Source organism: Paroedura picta, chromosome 11 (assembly GCF_049243985.1).
Source record: "Paroedura picta isolate Pp20150507F chromosome 11, Ppicta_v3.0, whole genome shotgun sequence".
NCBI lineage: Eukaryota > Metazoa > Chordata > Lepidosauria > Squamata > Gekkonidae > Paroedura > Paroedura picta.
Window position 1 is genome coordinate 321,477 of NC_135379.1, and position 13,450 is coordinate 334,926.

Here is a 13,450-nt window from a genome sequence, read left to right on the forward strand (position 1 = left end):
CAACTAATGCCACACTTGCTCAAAATATAACTAACACTTTCCAGTTTAATTTATTGAATGGAATTGAGGAAGTGGATCCAGTGATGTCAGCGTTTCCAAGTCTGACAGTCATGTCACACGGATCTTAGATCAGAGGGTGCTTCAGTATCGCTGGCTTCCGTGTTCAAAACATTCTTAACCGGTCAGCTGGGCCGGGCAAAGGGATGACCGTTTCCCAGGGTCCAGGGGAAGTCCCTCAGCAAGAGTCTTAAATCCCCAGGTCCAGTCACCGGAGTCAGTTTCTTGCCTGGGAAGGGCCACACTCAAACCACGTCCCACCCAACTGGATGTAGGAAATGGAACTCCACAGCTTCCCAGCCACTGCCCATGGTGCGGGGAGGGGGGCGGGGGGCGGGGGGGGGTGAGCGGAAATTTCCTCCTGTGGCCGAAGCTGGGAGGTTGAAAACTTTGCTCATTGTCATTTTGTTGCTCAGTTTGTTCTTCTCCAGTATCTGAGAATGGATTTATCTCCCTGTCTGTAATTCCCATTTGCAGAAGACGTGTCTTCGTGAGGCACGTCTCCCTGCTTGCTTGGAAACGGGCCTCGCCTGCATTGCTCTCCATTGTGCTGCAGTGGGGCTTGTTCCAAATCCAGAGGGGAGACGAGAGGTCTGGCCTTAGTAAGATTCCTTTCATTTCCTTGCAACTGCATAGTCGTTCATGGGATGCTGTAAGTCGTTCTGGTACTCAGCCGCCTCATCTCTGCACAACGCACGGGTGTCGTCCCAAAGCTCCACCAGGCCATCAAAATGGCCCCCAAAGCATCTCACACAGTTGCCCTGGGACGACCACGGAACCTCAGCAGGAAGCAACACACCTTCACCACCTTCACCGTTTCCCGCCCAAGGCTCCCAGAACGGTCCTCCGTGTTTTCCACTGCAGTCGTGTCAGTGGGCGATGCCTCACACGGGCTGTCACCGAGGTCTTTTGCAAGCAGAGGTTGGCGATGGGTGACGCAGTGAATGATGAAGCACAGCTGCTTGGAAGGAAGCAACACGCCCACAGCAGGGACCGGGCTTGATGGGTCTACCTCCATCAGTTGCACAAGCAAGGCTGTTAGTCAGAGAAATGGCCTTGTCTTTGAAGAACTGCTCAGCTAAACAAAGTAGAGACTCTGCTCAAGCTGCCTAGCAAATAAACACTGGAGCCAAACTTTCCTCTTCTATAAAGCCCATGTAAGTGAGAAGCAAAGACTGTCCCGACCCCCAAAGACCCTCTCAGCTGGCCACCCACAGGGCAGGGCAGGGAAGGGCTCACTGGTGGCAGGCGAGCCTGGGACAAGGTGGTCCTTTTAGTTCCCTGATCCCACCCCGCCTGCGGAAAGCTTAAGAAGGTCAAGTGAGAGCTGAGCCCGGAAGGAACTGTGCATCCCTCTCCATGCCCAGGAGACGCATGTCATGCAGGAGGAGCATGTCCAGTGTCTCCGCAGCTGCATTCTGACTGTGAACAGACTTCAAGAGTAGTCCCACATACAATGCACTACACCAGTCACATCCAAACAGGCAAGCGGACTCACTGGGGGGGGGGGGGAGGGTTGGACTGGCTACCAGAATGTTCTGATCCATTCAGAGGGAGGGGGAAGATGAACCGCAGCACACACTGCAGTGTCCATAGGTGTGTGTGTGTCTGGGTGTCCTTTGGAGTTGTATTGGCTTTAAGGACAGGCTACCCTGTCTTGGCTGAGCGGGTGAGATCAAATCTCTCTCTCTCTCTCTCCCCCCCCCCCCCCTTTCAGGTCTCCACAACTTCAGTTGAGCAAAAGATCAGAATTCCCAAGGGCCCAACAGCCATGGGATCAACAGAAGGAGTTGAAAGGGAAATCCTTCCTACAAAACCTCCAAGAGGATCCCCTGTTGGGTGTGGGAGCCAAATATCCCTCCTGAAACTCAGCCCCAGGCTGGCAAGGGGAAATCTGCACTTGCAGGGAAGGCAGGGAAGGCTGAAGGGCTTCCATTAGGAGCGGAGCTAGGCCACAAGGCCTCTGCAGGCCTCCCTCTGGCCCTGGAGGGAAAGAGGCCTCTGAACGAAGCAGGCTGGCCACAAACGGCCGGGCCTCCACGGACTGAGCCACACAATCCAGACCACACGTGGACAACAGAAATGCTGCAGATGAGGCATTCTGCACATGCCCTTCTTTCGCTCTCTAGAAATGTACGTGTCACCTTCATAAGGTGAAACCAATTCAGACAACTCAAGGAGCACTTTTTTGGAGGGCCATTGGGAGTAGTGGGAAAGGCGTCTCACTAATTAGAGGAGAACCCAAGACAAGAGGTCAGTGGATGGAAGCAGGTTACCCAGAGGAGTCAAAAACAAGGAGGTGATCTGCCCCTCTGATACTCAGAAATCTTTTCCAGGATCCAGGAGCAAGGGCTATTCCCACAACTCCCCCGAAGCTCAGGTGCCTGTGGATGGGAGGACTAGCTCTTTTGCTCCCCAACGTACTAGGACTAGAACAGTTCTCTTAAAGCTCTCTCAGCTCCTCCTACCTTGCAGGGTGCCTGTTGTAGGGAGAGGAAGGGAAGGCGATTGTAAGCTGCTTTGAGACTCCTTTGGGCACTGAAAAGTGAGGTATGAAAACCAACTATTCTTCATTTTATAATTAACATCCCCTAAAGATGTTTAAAAATTAAGCCAAGAAAACCTGCCCCAGATCCCCGGCTCCAGCGACATTGAGCTGACCCTGGCCTGGCTGAATGCTCTCCCTGGAGAGAACGGGGACAAGCAGGTCTTCGGACAGCTCCGCAGAGTCTGGAAAACAGAGCTAACCAGCCAGGCCTCTGAGCCTGAAACGTCGGCCAAATTCACCATTTGACATGACCCCCCCCCCCCGGGAAATCAGAGGCAGTGTTAACTAATGTGGATACAGAATGCTTTAAAACATCATTTGCTGTTATTTTGCTACTGTTTTTATATATGGTGTAACCTGAACCTTGGCTTTTGGGGAAGGGGGGTTAGAAATAAAAAATGTGTTATTATTGTTGTTGTTATTAAAAACTGAAAACAGTTCTCAGACTTTTTATGTTATTCATTTTCAGCAGCAAAAATGTTGACTTAGAAAGCATTTCACTCATTCTAAAAGGGAAAATGGTTCAGAGAGCTTTGCCACAATCCCCCCAAAATTTCCCAAGCCTCTCTCTCTCTCTCTCTGTGCATGTGTAAGCCCCCCATTGGTTCAGGTGGAGAGCTTTGTAGGTGGCACCCAGAGAGGCAGCCCTGGGTGGGGCCTACGAAGCAGTCCCTGGAGGAGCTGCGGCACTCCCTTGGCCTGCCCACAATTAGACCGAGTGAGACCTGTTCTGCCAGACCCATGAAGCACCTGACCTTGAGCCAAACCCAAAGAGAGGGCAAACGGGCCCATCTGTCCGTGGCACAGAGGAGAAACGTGGGCCTGGAGAAACGTGGGCCTCCCACCTGCAATGGCAAGAGCTGCTGCAGGGAACGGAGGAGAGGGCAAGAGAGGGGCAGAAGCTCCAGTCTCCACTAGTGACTCTGGGTTCACTCCTGCACTTCTGGCCAAGAGCTGCGGGTGGGGGTGGTGTCAACCCCAAAGCCTGCATGGACCTGGGGAGGGAGGGGGCAGTCCAGGGTAGAGGGTCCGGCTGGCCAAAGAGAGGGGCCCCCAGGGCAGTCACTAGAGAGCAGCCTGGCTCCCCTTTCCCTTCCTTCCTTCCCAACTGGAGGGAAGCCTCAGGCAGACAGCCCGTCGGGGCGGGGGGGGGGGCTGCAGCTGCGGCAGGTCCCCCTCTCTGATGGATAGCTCGGCCTCCTGCCTCGCGTCCCCCGCCCAGGCCAGCATCAGAGGGCAAGGCCGAAGGCCCTCTTCTTCTGCTGCGCCTGCAGCGGCACGAGCAGGATCCAAGGACGGGACGCAGAGGCAGCCGGGTTACTCCGCCGCAGTGCGCAGCGCAAAATCGTAGCAGGCTCTCGCCGAAGCCAGATAGAGCACAGCCCGCTGGAGCCGCCGGGCTTCCGAGCGCTCCTGGCTGGCATCGCCCTGCGCCCTCCCACTCCAAGAGCCAGCGGGCAGACTGAGGTCAGCGCTCCCGGCTAGAGGCCAGAGTGTCTCTGAGCACATGCAGAGTGCTCGCGCGGCCCCGGTCAGGGCGCGGGGCTGCGAGCCGACTAAGGAGCGAGCGGCCGGGATCTGGATCCGGCCCCGCCGGACGGCCCCCAACCCCGCCCGTCACTCACCCGTGGGGCGCGCAGCACCTCCGGGGACGCGCTCCGGGGAGCCTCCGGCCGAGAAGCGGCGCGGACCAGCTTTCGCAGGCGCGCATGCGCCAGGACGCAGCGCGCCCCCGATGTCGCCACGTGCACGGCGGCACTGCCCCTGGGAAGCCCCTCCCCGTCGCGGGGGCTCCCCCCGGGGCGGGGGCCGGAGGCGGGGTCCCTGGCCAGGCCAGGCCGGACGCGGAGAGCCAGGCTCGACCCCCGGTCATTGGCGCCTGGAGCTCGCGGGGGCGGGGAGGCCCCGGGGCGATTGGGCCCGGCTGCCCACCCCCGACAGCCGGCCGTGTGAGCCCCGCGCCGCGCGCTCCAGGCAGGCCGGACCAGCCCCGAGCTCGTGGGCAGCGTGTGTCCAGCCACGGCCCCTGCCCCCCTCCGCCCGCTTGGCCGCTGCTGTCCTTCTCCCCACCCACCCCCCCGCGCCCCTTCCTCTCTGGCTGCTGCTGCCCGGAGCCTCTCCGGCGCTTCCAGCCCGGCCCAGTCCCGTGGAGCGAGTCCATCTAGTCGGTAACGCGGCCGCTGGCGCGCAGGAAGCGGCCGCAGGGAGTCGCCGGGGGGGCCGGGCCTGTCCCAACAGGCCTCTTCCCGGTCCGGTTTCGGCCGCAGAGGCCACCTGCGCCAACGGCTGACATGTACAAAGGGCCCCCGCTGCCAGGAACAATCGTGATCTGGCCTCTCCCGGCGCCCGCTCCTCCTCCGCCGCACCCGCTCTGGGATGTTTGCGGCCGGTTATCAGCGGGCATTAGCCTGGCATTTCCCCGCCGTCGCCTCCGCCTCCCCCTTGTTTTGTTCCAGTCTGTGCCCCCCCCCCCCCGACACGAGGCCTTGCCGCAGAAACTGCCTGCCAGGCGGAAACCAACTGTGGGGCTCACCCCAACACCCGGCTGAGGAACTCCTGGAAAGGTGGGGGGGCGACATCCTTCCATCGGTGGGGCCCCGTGCGCTAGTCTCCACCCATGTCCTCTCTTGGGGGGCTGGGGGTCATTCTGGGCCAGTCGCATGGCCAACTGGGTGGAAGGGACAAGGAAAGGGACATGGTCAGGCAGCCCCCTCGGAGCCCCGCAGGGGAGGCCTGCCGGAGCCGGGAGAAGTCACGCGATGGTGTGGGCGGTAGCCGGGGGTCTGTGTTGGCCAGCCAGGCTGGGCTGAGCGGCTCCTTTCCTCGGCTGGCCAGGCCTCCTCCATAGAAACGCCTTTAAAACTCCCCCTTCCGTGAGGACTGGCCGACTTCCCACGACAGCCCGCGAGGCCCCCTGCAGCTGCTCTGCGGTGCTCTGGTGGTCCCGCGGGGGGCGGGGCTCCCTCCTGGTGGCAGCGGCACCTGCTTGCCCACCCTCCCTCCCTCCCTCCCAGAGGACAGCAGAGTCCAGGGGCGGAAGAGAGTGCGAGGCCAGAAAGCGCAGACCGGGACCGAGCCCGGCCAGGCCAACAAAGCTGGATTCAGGGAGGGCGCTTTTGTGGGCAGGCGGACAGGAGTCTGTGAACACTTCGGTCTTCCGTGCAGACCACAAACCGCCTGTTCCCCTCCCCCGAAGGGAACACGCCGACCCCGTCCCCGGCCTCCCCGCTACGCTTTTTCCTTTCTCCTTGGCCACTGCCTCCATAGCCTCCTGCCAGCGCGCCCTGGCTCTTCTGCGCGAACTCCATCCCTCCCCCCGCGACATCCCTGCAAAGGCTGGGGGGCTGCGCTGCCATGACAGTCCGCCTCCCGAAGCGGCCATTTTCTGGGATCCCGGGAGACATGCATGCAGGCCCCGCCTGGAGGTTGGCCACTCGGCCTTCCCCCGTCCCCCAGGCGTTTTGCATGCACGTGACGTTGCCTGTGCAGACGTGCACGAGGAAGGCGTCCCCTCCTCCCCCAGCCCTTGCACGGGTTTCCTTGCCCGCAGGCCTGTGAGGACGTGGCCGGGCACAGCCGACAAACCCGCACACCCGAATGGATGCTCTCTGCGGTTCCCATCCGCGCCCGCTCGCCCCGCCCCCTCCGGGATTGCGTCCCTTCCAGGCGCCGGGCGCGCCCGCGGTGCATGCCGGGAGTCGTAGTCCCGCGGTGCCTCCCGGGACGGGGTGGGGCGCCGGGCGTCGTAGTCGCAGCCGTAGCCCGGCAGGACGCACAGGGTCCTGGGCCGGGCGCCCGGAGCGAGTCATGCAGAAGTACGAGAAGCTCGAAAAGATCGGCGAGGGTGAGCCAAGACAGAGCGGCCAAGCGCGGGTGGGGGAGGGGGCTCTGTTGCCGCCGCCGGGTTTGCTTGCAGCAGCAGGAGCCTTTGACGCCCCCCCCCCTTCCGCAGGCACCTACGGGACGGTCTTCAAGGCCAAGAACCGGGAGAGCCACGAGATCGTGGCGCTTAAGAGGGTGCGGCTGGACGACGACGACGAGGTGCGACTGTATCCCCGAGCATGTGCAGAGGGCGAGGGAGGGGGTGGGGGGGTTTCCTGTCTGGGCGGCCTTGACCTTCCGCTGCGCTCTCTCCGCCCTGCAGGGGGTCCCTAGCTCGGCCCTGCGCGAGATCTGCCTGCTGAAGGAGCTCAAGCACAAGAACATCGTCCGGTGAGCAACCGAGAAGGCGGGGAGGGGGCGCTGCCCCTCCCCCCACGCCGTCCAGTTCCTGTCCTGCTCGTGCCCGCCGCCGCTGGACCCGGAGGCTTCCCTCCGACCCCTTGGCCGCCTGTCCTGCAGAAGCCCCTGCGCCCCGCCAGCTGCCCTCCCCTCCTCCAGCAACCCCAAAGGAGGAGTCCCCGACTCTGGTCAGCCGCACTTGTAAAGGGAGGGGGCTCAACCACCCCCACCCCCTGCACCTGTGGGCTGGGTTGCGCCTCCTGGCAAAGGAGGCACAGATCTGCCCGAGGTCGTGAATAGCCTTTCTCCCCCACCGAATTCATAGGGGCCTTCCTGGAGCTCCTCACAGGAACAGGCCATGGGTTGCAATATCCCGAGGAACTTGCAAACTATCCCCTATAATCTGCAAATTCCCCATGGCCAGAAGGGGTCTTCAATTCCTGTTTTCTGCTTCCCAGCCTTTAATCCCTCCTCTTATACTCAGCTAAATTGAGGATTCTTTGGCGAGGGATCTGGACAAAGAGTTTTGCAATTGTATCAGGGCTACTGTGTCACTCTTTCTACTTGCTTGTTCTCCTGCAAAGGGCTAGTGAGGCAGGACGTCCCTTTCCAGAAGCCATGCTGATTTCCTCTCCGCAGGCCTTGTCCCTCCTCGCGCCTCAGGCATAATGCCACTGTGGATGGCAGTCTCTGCTCACTTACCTGGAACAGATGTTAGGCTAACTAGCCTGTCATTCCCTGGATCCTCTTGGGGGGTTCCTTTTTAAAATTAGGGTGATATATACTATTACTATCCAACACAGAGATGCTTCTAAGTTACATGTCCTTGTTAGTGGACCAAGAGCTGCATGTTTGGGTTTTTGAGGGAGGGTCTGTTGGGTGAATCCCAGCTGGAGGGACCTGCAGGCTTATTGACTTTTTACTTGCCTAATGAACCAGCAAGGACTGCTTCTCTTAAAAAGCAGACCCCCTGCCACTGACCTACGGTGCCACAGGCAGATTCTTTTGCAGAAACCAGGCCAAGTGTGGGGCGGCTGGCCCCATTCCTCCCCCCTCCCCCGCATGCGCTGCTAGTGTCCTGCCCCTTATTCTTCCATCCTGAATGATGGACCAGAGCGCAGGGGGCTGGCAGACTGCTCCCTGGCTGGATTCCTTCCTGCCCAGGCCTTGACTGGCCCGCTTTCTACCACCCTCCTTCCCTCTTCCAGGCTGCATGATGTCTTGCACAGCGACAAGAAGCTGACGCTGGTCTTTGAGTTCTGTGACCAGGTGAGGACAGTGAGGGGGCTGGAAGCAGCCCACCTGCCCAGACAGATTGCACCCCAGGAGGGTGGGAGGGTCCTTTGGGGCCATTCCCTTCCAGAGCCCTGGAGGGACTTGGCTGCCTGTCCTTCCCCATGAAGCTCCCTGCTTGCCTCCTTGATCCGGGGGGGGGGGGAAGTTATGCGCCCCCCCCACCTCTGACTCTCCCTCCCTCCCATTGTTAGGACCTGAAGAAATACTTCGACAGCTGCAATGGAGACCTGGACCCTGAGATCGTGAAGGTGAGGGGGGGGGGCAGCCAGAGCAGGCAGGGGAGAGGCCAGCCAGCCTGGGAGACTGAGGCGGTTCTGCCCCCCTCTCCCCCCAGTCCTTCATGTTCCAGCTGCTGAAGGGGTTGGGCTTCTGCCACAGCCGGAACGTCCTGCACCGGGACCTGAAGCCCCAGAACCTTCTGATCAACCGGGTGAGTGCCCCGCTGGGTGGACGCAGCCCCTCCCCAAAGAGTGCACTTAGCTGCGAGGGGAAGAAGGCCAATCCCCTTGGGGGTGAGTAGCAGATGGAAAACCAGGCAGAGGCAAGGTGGGGCAGTCCAGAGATGCTTCTGCCACACAGGAAACACTGAGCACACCGTGGGCCCTCCAGGCCTAGGAAGCCATCTCTTCTTTGGGGGGAGGGCGCTTTGCCTGGCTGTCCGTGGAGGGAGGGGTGGTGGGGGCAGAGGGAAGGCACCAGAGGGCTGTGGACCCCGGGCGTTTGGGAATTCACTGCTGTAAGGGGCAGGAATGGCCCCCGACTCTTGCGGTGGGCTGCGAGGAAACTTTGCATGCCAGGGTGGAGTCTCTCTGCGTGTTGGGTGCTGGGGGGGAGGGGGGGCATGGTTGCGGCCTTCATGTTCTGCTGGCAGGCCTCGATCCTGCAGGGCTCTTCTGCTCTTCTGCCAGTGGTGCCCACTCTGTTCTTCAGAAGCCTGGTCTCCCCAGCCCCCCAGAGGAGCACCTTGCGTGCCAAGGATCCTGCTCTAGCGATTGGGAGGCATCTGTGCGGGAGGACACTGACTGGGGCGGGGGGGAGGCTGGCTGGCTGCCTCCTGAGAACATCCAAGACCCTTGTGCCACCCACCCACCCACCCACCCACCCACCACCAAGCTCTGCACACTCTGGACCCCCACCCCAGACGCTGCGTTGGCGAGTCCCTTCTGACGAAGAGCCACCTGCGGTTTACTTTCCCCGCAGAATGGGGAGCTGAAGCTGGCTGACTTTGGGCTGGCCCGGGCCTTCGGGATCCCTGTGCGATGCTACTCTGCTGAGGTGAGTCAGGCCCTCGGACCCCCAGCGGGGCTGAGAGGAGGGGAGCAGCCCTGGCTGGGGTGGGTGGGCCCTCCTTGCCAACTGCCACTGGGGCTCCGGAAGACCCTTGCTGCACCCCCCCCCCAAGTATCAAAATGTTTATTGATAGATACAAGTATATAAAATCAGGGCACAGACATGTCTTGATAAATTAAAGGTAAAGGTATCCCCTGTGCAAGCACTGAGTCATGTCTGACCCTTGGGGTGATGCCCTCTAGCGTTTTCTCGGCAGACTCAATACAGGGTGGTTTGCCAGTGCCTTCCCCAGTCATTACCGTTTTACCCCCCAGCAAACTGGGTACTCATTTTACCCACCTCGGAAGGATGGAAAGCTGAGTCAACCTTGAGCCAGCTGCTGGGATCAAACTCCTAACCTCATGGTCACAGCTTCAGATAGCCTGTTGGCTGCCTTACTACCCTGCACCACAAGAGGCTCTTTCTTGATAAATGGTTGTTGTTAGGTGCGAAGTCATGTCCGACCCATTGCGACCCCATAGACAATGATCCTCCTTGTCCTCTACCATTCGCCGGAGTCCATTTAAGCTTTCACCGACTGCTTCAGTTACTCCATCCAGCCACCTCATTCTCTGTCGTCTCCTTCTTCTTTTGCCCTTGATCGCTCCCAGCATTAGGCTCTTCTCCAGGGAGTCCTTCCTTCTCATGAGGTGGCCAAAGTATCTGAGTTTCATCTTCAGGATCTGGCCTTCTAAGGAGCAGTCAGGGCTGATCTCCTCTAGGACTGACCGGTTTGTTCGCCTTGCAGTCCAAGGGACTCGCAAGAGTCTTCTCCAGCACCAGAGTTCAAAAGCCTCAATTCTTTGATGCTCGGCCTTCCTTATGGTCCAACTTTCGCAGCCATACATTGCAACTGGGAATACCATAGCCTTGACTAAACGCACTTTTGTTGGCAGGGTGATGTCTCTGCTTTTTAGGATGCTGTCTAGATTTGCCATAGCTTTCCTCCCCAGGAGCAAGCGTCTTTTAATTTCTTTGCTGCAGTCCCCATCTTGGAGCCCAGGGAAATAAAATCTGTCACTATCTCCATTTCTTCCCCATCTATTTGCCAAGAATTGAGAGGGCTGGATGCCATGATCTTTGTTTTCTTGATGTTGAGTTTCAAGCCAACTTTTGCACTCTCCTCCTTCACCCGCATCAACAGGCTCTTTAGTTCCTCTTCACTTTCTGCCATTAGAGTGGTATCATCTGCATATCTGAGGTTTTTGATATTTCTCCCTGCAATCTTAATCCCAATTTGTGACTCCTCTAATCTTGCCTTTCTCATGATGTGCTCCGCATACAAGTTAAATAGGCAAGGCGACAGTATACAGCCTTGCCGAACTCCTTTCTCAATTTTGAACCAATCAGTGATTCCATGTTCAGTTCTCACTGTTGCTTCTTGACCTGCATATAAGTTTCTCAAGAGACAAATAAGATGCTCTGGTATTCCCATCTCTTTAAGAACTTGACACAATTTGTTGTGCTCCACACAATCAAAGGCTTTAGCATAGTCAATGAAGCAGAAGTAGATGTTCTTCTGGAACTCCCTAGCTTTCTCCATGATCCAGCATATGTTGGCAATTTGATCTCTAGTTCCTCTGCCTCTTCGAAATCCTGCCTGTATCCTACTTGATAAATTAAGTAGATGTAATTTCAGTACTATAATAGGAACCAATTTCTCACCATTTTGTTTCACACCCACAATGGCCATTTCCAAGGGTGGCTGTGCAGGGTGGGGCAGGTCCTCTGGGGAGAAAGGGCTGGGTGAGGTGGGGGGCTTGCTGTGGATTCCAAGATTCTTACACAGACCGCATAAGGATTTTTGTAGTATGACTTAATCATAGTCTACCATAAAAATATTTCAGAATATCCTTAATGTTTAGATAACAGTGTATTAGCAGCATGCAATAATTGCATCATGAGCTCGCTGCATTTCCTGCTGAGCTTGGGTCCTGACGCCCACCACCTCAGCCCACTTGGTATCCATTGGCAGGCATCACTGAGGGCACACAAGGGAGTGTGCAGGTGGGGCGGGAGAGGGGGCTGTCATCCTGGGCTGTCTTCTGCTCCCAGGCCCCAGGTAGCTGGCAATTGGGTCTCTGGGCACAGTGCCACAGGGGTGGGGGAAGCTCTGTGGATTCTGCAGAGGAGCACCCAGGCACCAAGCGGCAGCTGCAGTTCCTCTCATGATGGTGGTGGTGGTGGTGGGGAGACCGGCAGGTCCTCCATCCTTCTTGCCCCCTCCCCCTATGCAAGGGCAGAATGCGCCCGGGCCTTTGGCCTGGGATTCTGGGCTCGACCTGGTCTCCTCCAGGGCAGGGCCTTCCCTTAAGACCCTGCCCTCCCCACTGCAGGTGGTGACACTCTGGTACCGTCCCCCGGACGTGCTCTTTGGTGCTAAGCTCTACTCCACCTCCATCGACATGTGGTCTGCAGGCTGCATTTTTGCTGGTAAGAATGGCCTCTGGGGGTACCCTAGAGGCAGGGAGGGGCCCAGTGGGTGGAGCAGCCATGGGCAGGGCTCTCCTTGCTGAGCTGGTTAACCCCCCCCCCACTCTCCCCCAGAGCTGGCCAATGCAGGGCGGCCCCTCTTCCCCGGAAACGACGTTGATGACCAGCTGAAGCGGATCTTCAGATATCCTTGTGGGGGGACAAGGGCAAGGGGGAGGTGCTGTGTCCAAGAGGACAGGACAGGATAGGACAGGACACGCTAATCCCGTCTTGTGAGGATGCAATGCGGGGCTGGTGCTTGGACGCATGACCCCAGAGGAGGGCCACAGTTCCTTCCGCAGGGGCAGGCAAAGGCTTCTTGACAGCACTCGCCCCCCCCCCATGGAGCATTGCAGTTGGCAAAGTGGGGGGGGGGGTTCTACCTCTTACTGACAGGGAGGCTCAGATCTGGTGACACCCTTGACTCTCTCACGCTATTGGGAACCCCGACGGAAGAGCAGTGGCCGGGGATGACTAAACTCCCAGACTACAAGGTACGGCCACCTGGCCTCGCAGATGAGGGGCCTGGGGGATGCTGGGGTCAGCCTTCTTTTCCTAGGATTGCTCAGGGTGGGGGGCTAGGCTGTGGGGCCCCATTTGGCGGGTGCTGATACTTCCTTCAATGCGATGCCTCTTCCATGCTGGAATCTCACCTGCTGGCCCGCCACAGCCGTACCCCATGTACCCTGCCACAGCATCTCTGGTCAACGTAGTGCCCAAGCTGAACACAACTGGCCGGGACCTGCTGCAGGTGAGCGCCCCCCACCCCACGCACCTGCTTCCTCTCCATTGCCCTCTCCTGACAGAGGGGCTCTCTTTCCTTGCCCCACAGCCTGCAAATGTGTTGAGCTTTGTGGCGGAACAAGGAATCACGGGAGCCTGCAGGGGGTGGGACTGGGGCCCTAGCCTCCCGTCGGTGCCAGTAAGTGCAGGGGTCACCTACCCACCCCCCATCCCTCTGCAGAGCATCTTCTGTGTTTCCACTAGAACCTGTTGAAGTGCAACCCAGTCCATCGCATCTCAGCCGAAGAGGCGCTGCAGCATCCCTACTTCACAGATTTCTGCCCCCCTTAGTGTCCCCCCCCTCCCAGAGGCTGCCGCAGGGCCAGGCATGGCTCAGGACTGGGGAGTCTGAATCCACCCCTGGAATGGGACCAGCTGGAAGGATATCTGGATGGGACTTGGGGGGCCAGTATTCAGCTTGCCGCGCCCCCCCCCCACTCTGCTGAAGTGCAACCCAATTCCCGCCCCCCCCCCATCACTTCTCACAAGTCAGTTCATTATCTGGCTGTGCTTTTAAGCCTGGGGAGGGGGGAAGAATGGAGGAATACATGGATCGGAACCAATGTGAATATTTGTGAATCCTATAAAATATTTCCTGAACCTTTGCCAGCCCCTTGCCTTTTGATTCCCCACTCCTTCCCAGGGCAATTCGGGGGGGTGGGTCCCTTTGTTTCATGGCCTGTGCAATGGCCATGGTTCTCCATGCAGTGCCTCTTCCCCCCCACACCCCTTCCCAAGTGGCCC

At 58.8% G+C, this 13,450-nt stretch overlaps 2 protein-coding genes across 4 annotated transcripts in view; one reads left to right on the plus strand and one right to left on the minus strand.

Moving 5' to 3' along the window:
- Positions 1–4,340, minus strand: part of SLC4A2 (solute carrier family 4 member 2) — a 30,936-nt gene extending 26,596 nt beyond the window's left edge. Inside the window, exon 1 of the mRNA XM_077303508.1 lies at positions 4,231–4,340. The gene's annotated coding sequence lies outside the window, so the exon portion shown is untranslated. The remainder of the gene's footprint in view (positions 1–4,230) is intronic.
- Positions 4,341–5,660: 1,320 nt separating this feature from the next.
- On the plus strand, positions 5,661–13,311 carry CDK5 (cyclin dependent kinase 5). Of its 3 annotated transcripts, none has more exons than XM_077303534.1 (12): positions 5,662–6,449; positions 6,558–6,646; positions 6,750–6,817; positions 8,035–8,095; positions 8,314–8,370; positions 8,457–8,552; positions 9,323–9,397; positions 11,788–11,884; positions 11,999–12,068; positions 12,357–12,417; positions 12,594–12,674; positions 12,888–13,311. In XM_077303534.1, the coding sequence occupies exons 1-12, from the start codon at positions 6,203–6,205 to the stop codon at positions 12,918–12,920; spliced, it is 1,035 nt and encodes a 344-aa protein (XP_077159649.1). In that variant the 5' UTR covers positions 5,662–6,202; the 3' UTR covers positions 12,921–13,311. The 3 variants fall into 3 exon arrangements, with proteins under 3 accessions (XP_077159650.1, XP_077159649.1, XP_077159648.1); XM_077303533.1 differs by having other exon boundaries at positions 5,671–6,449; positions 12,911–13,311; XM_077303535.1 differs by lacking the exon at positions 12,594–12,674 and having other exon boundaries at positions 5,661–6,449; positions 12,911–13,311.
- The last annotated feature ends 139 nt before the right edge of the window (positions 13,312–13,450 follow it).

Excerpts from the sequence above, each read along its gene's own strand:
- CDK5 (XM_077303533.1), top strand. The coding sequence starts at position 6,203 with ATGGATGCTCTCTGCGGTTCCCATCCGCGCCCGCTCGCCCCGCCCCCT. Across the intron at positions 6,818-8,034 it reads AAGCACAAGAACATCGTCCG|GCTGCATGATGTCTTGCACA; the intron begins GTGAGCAACCGA and ends TCCCTCTTCCAG. Across the intron at positions 12,418-12,593 it reads CTAAACTCCCAGACTACAAG|CCGTACCCCATGTACCCTGC; the intron begins GTACGGCCACCT and ends GGCCCGCCACAG.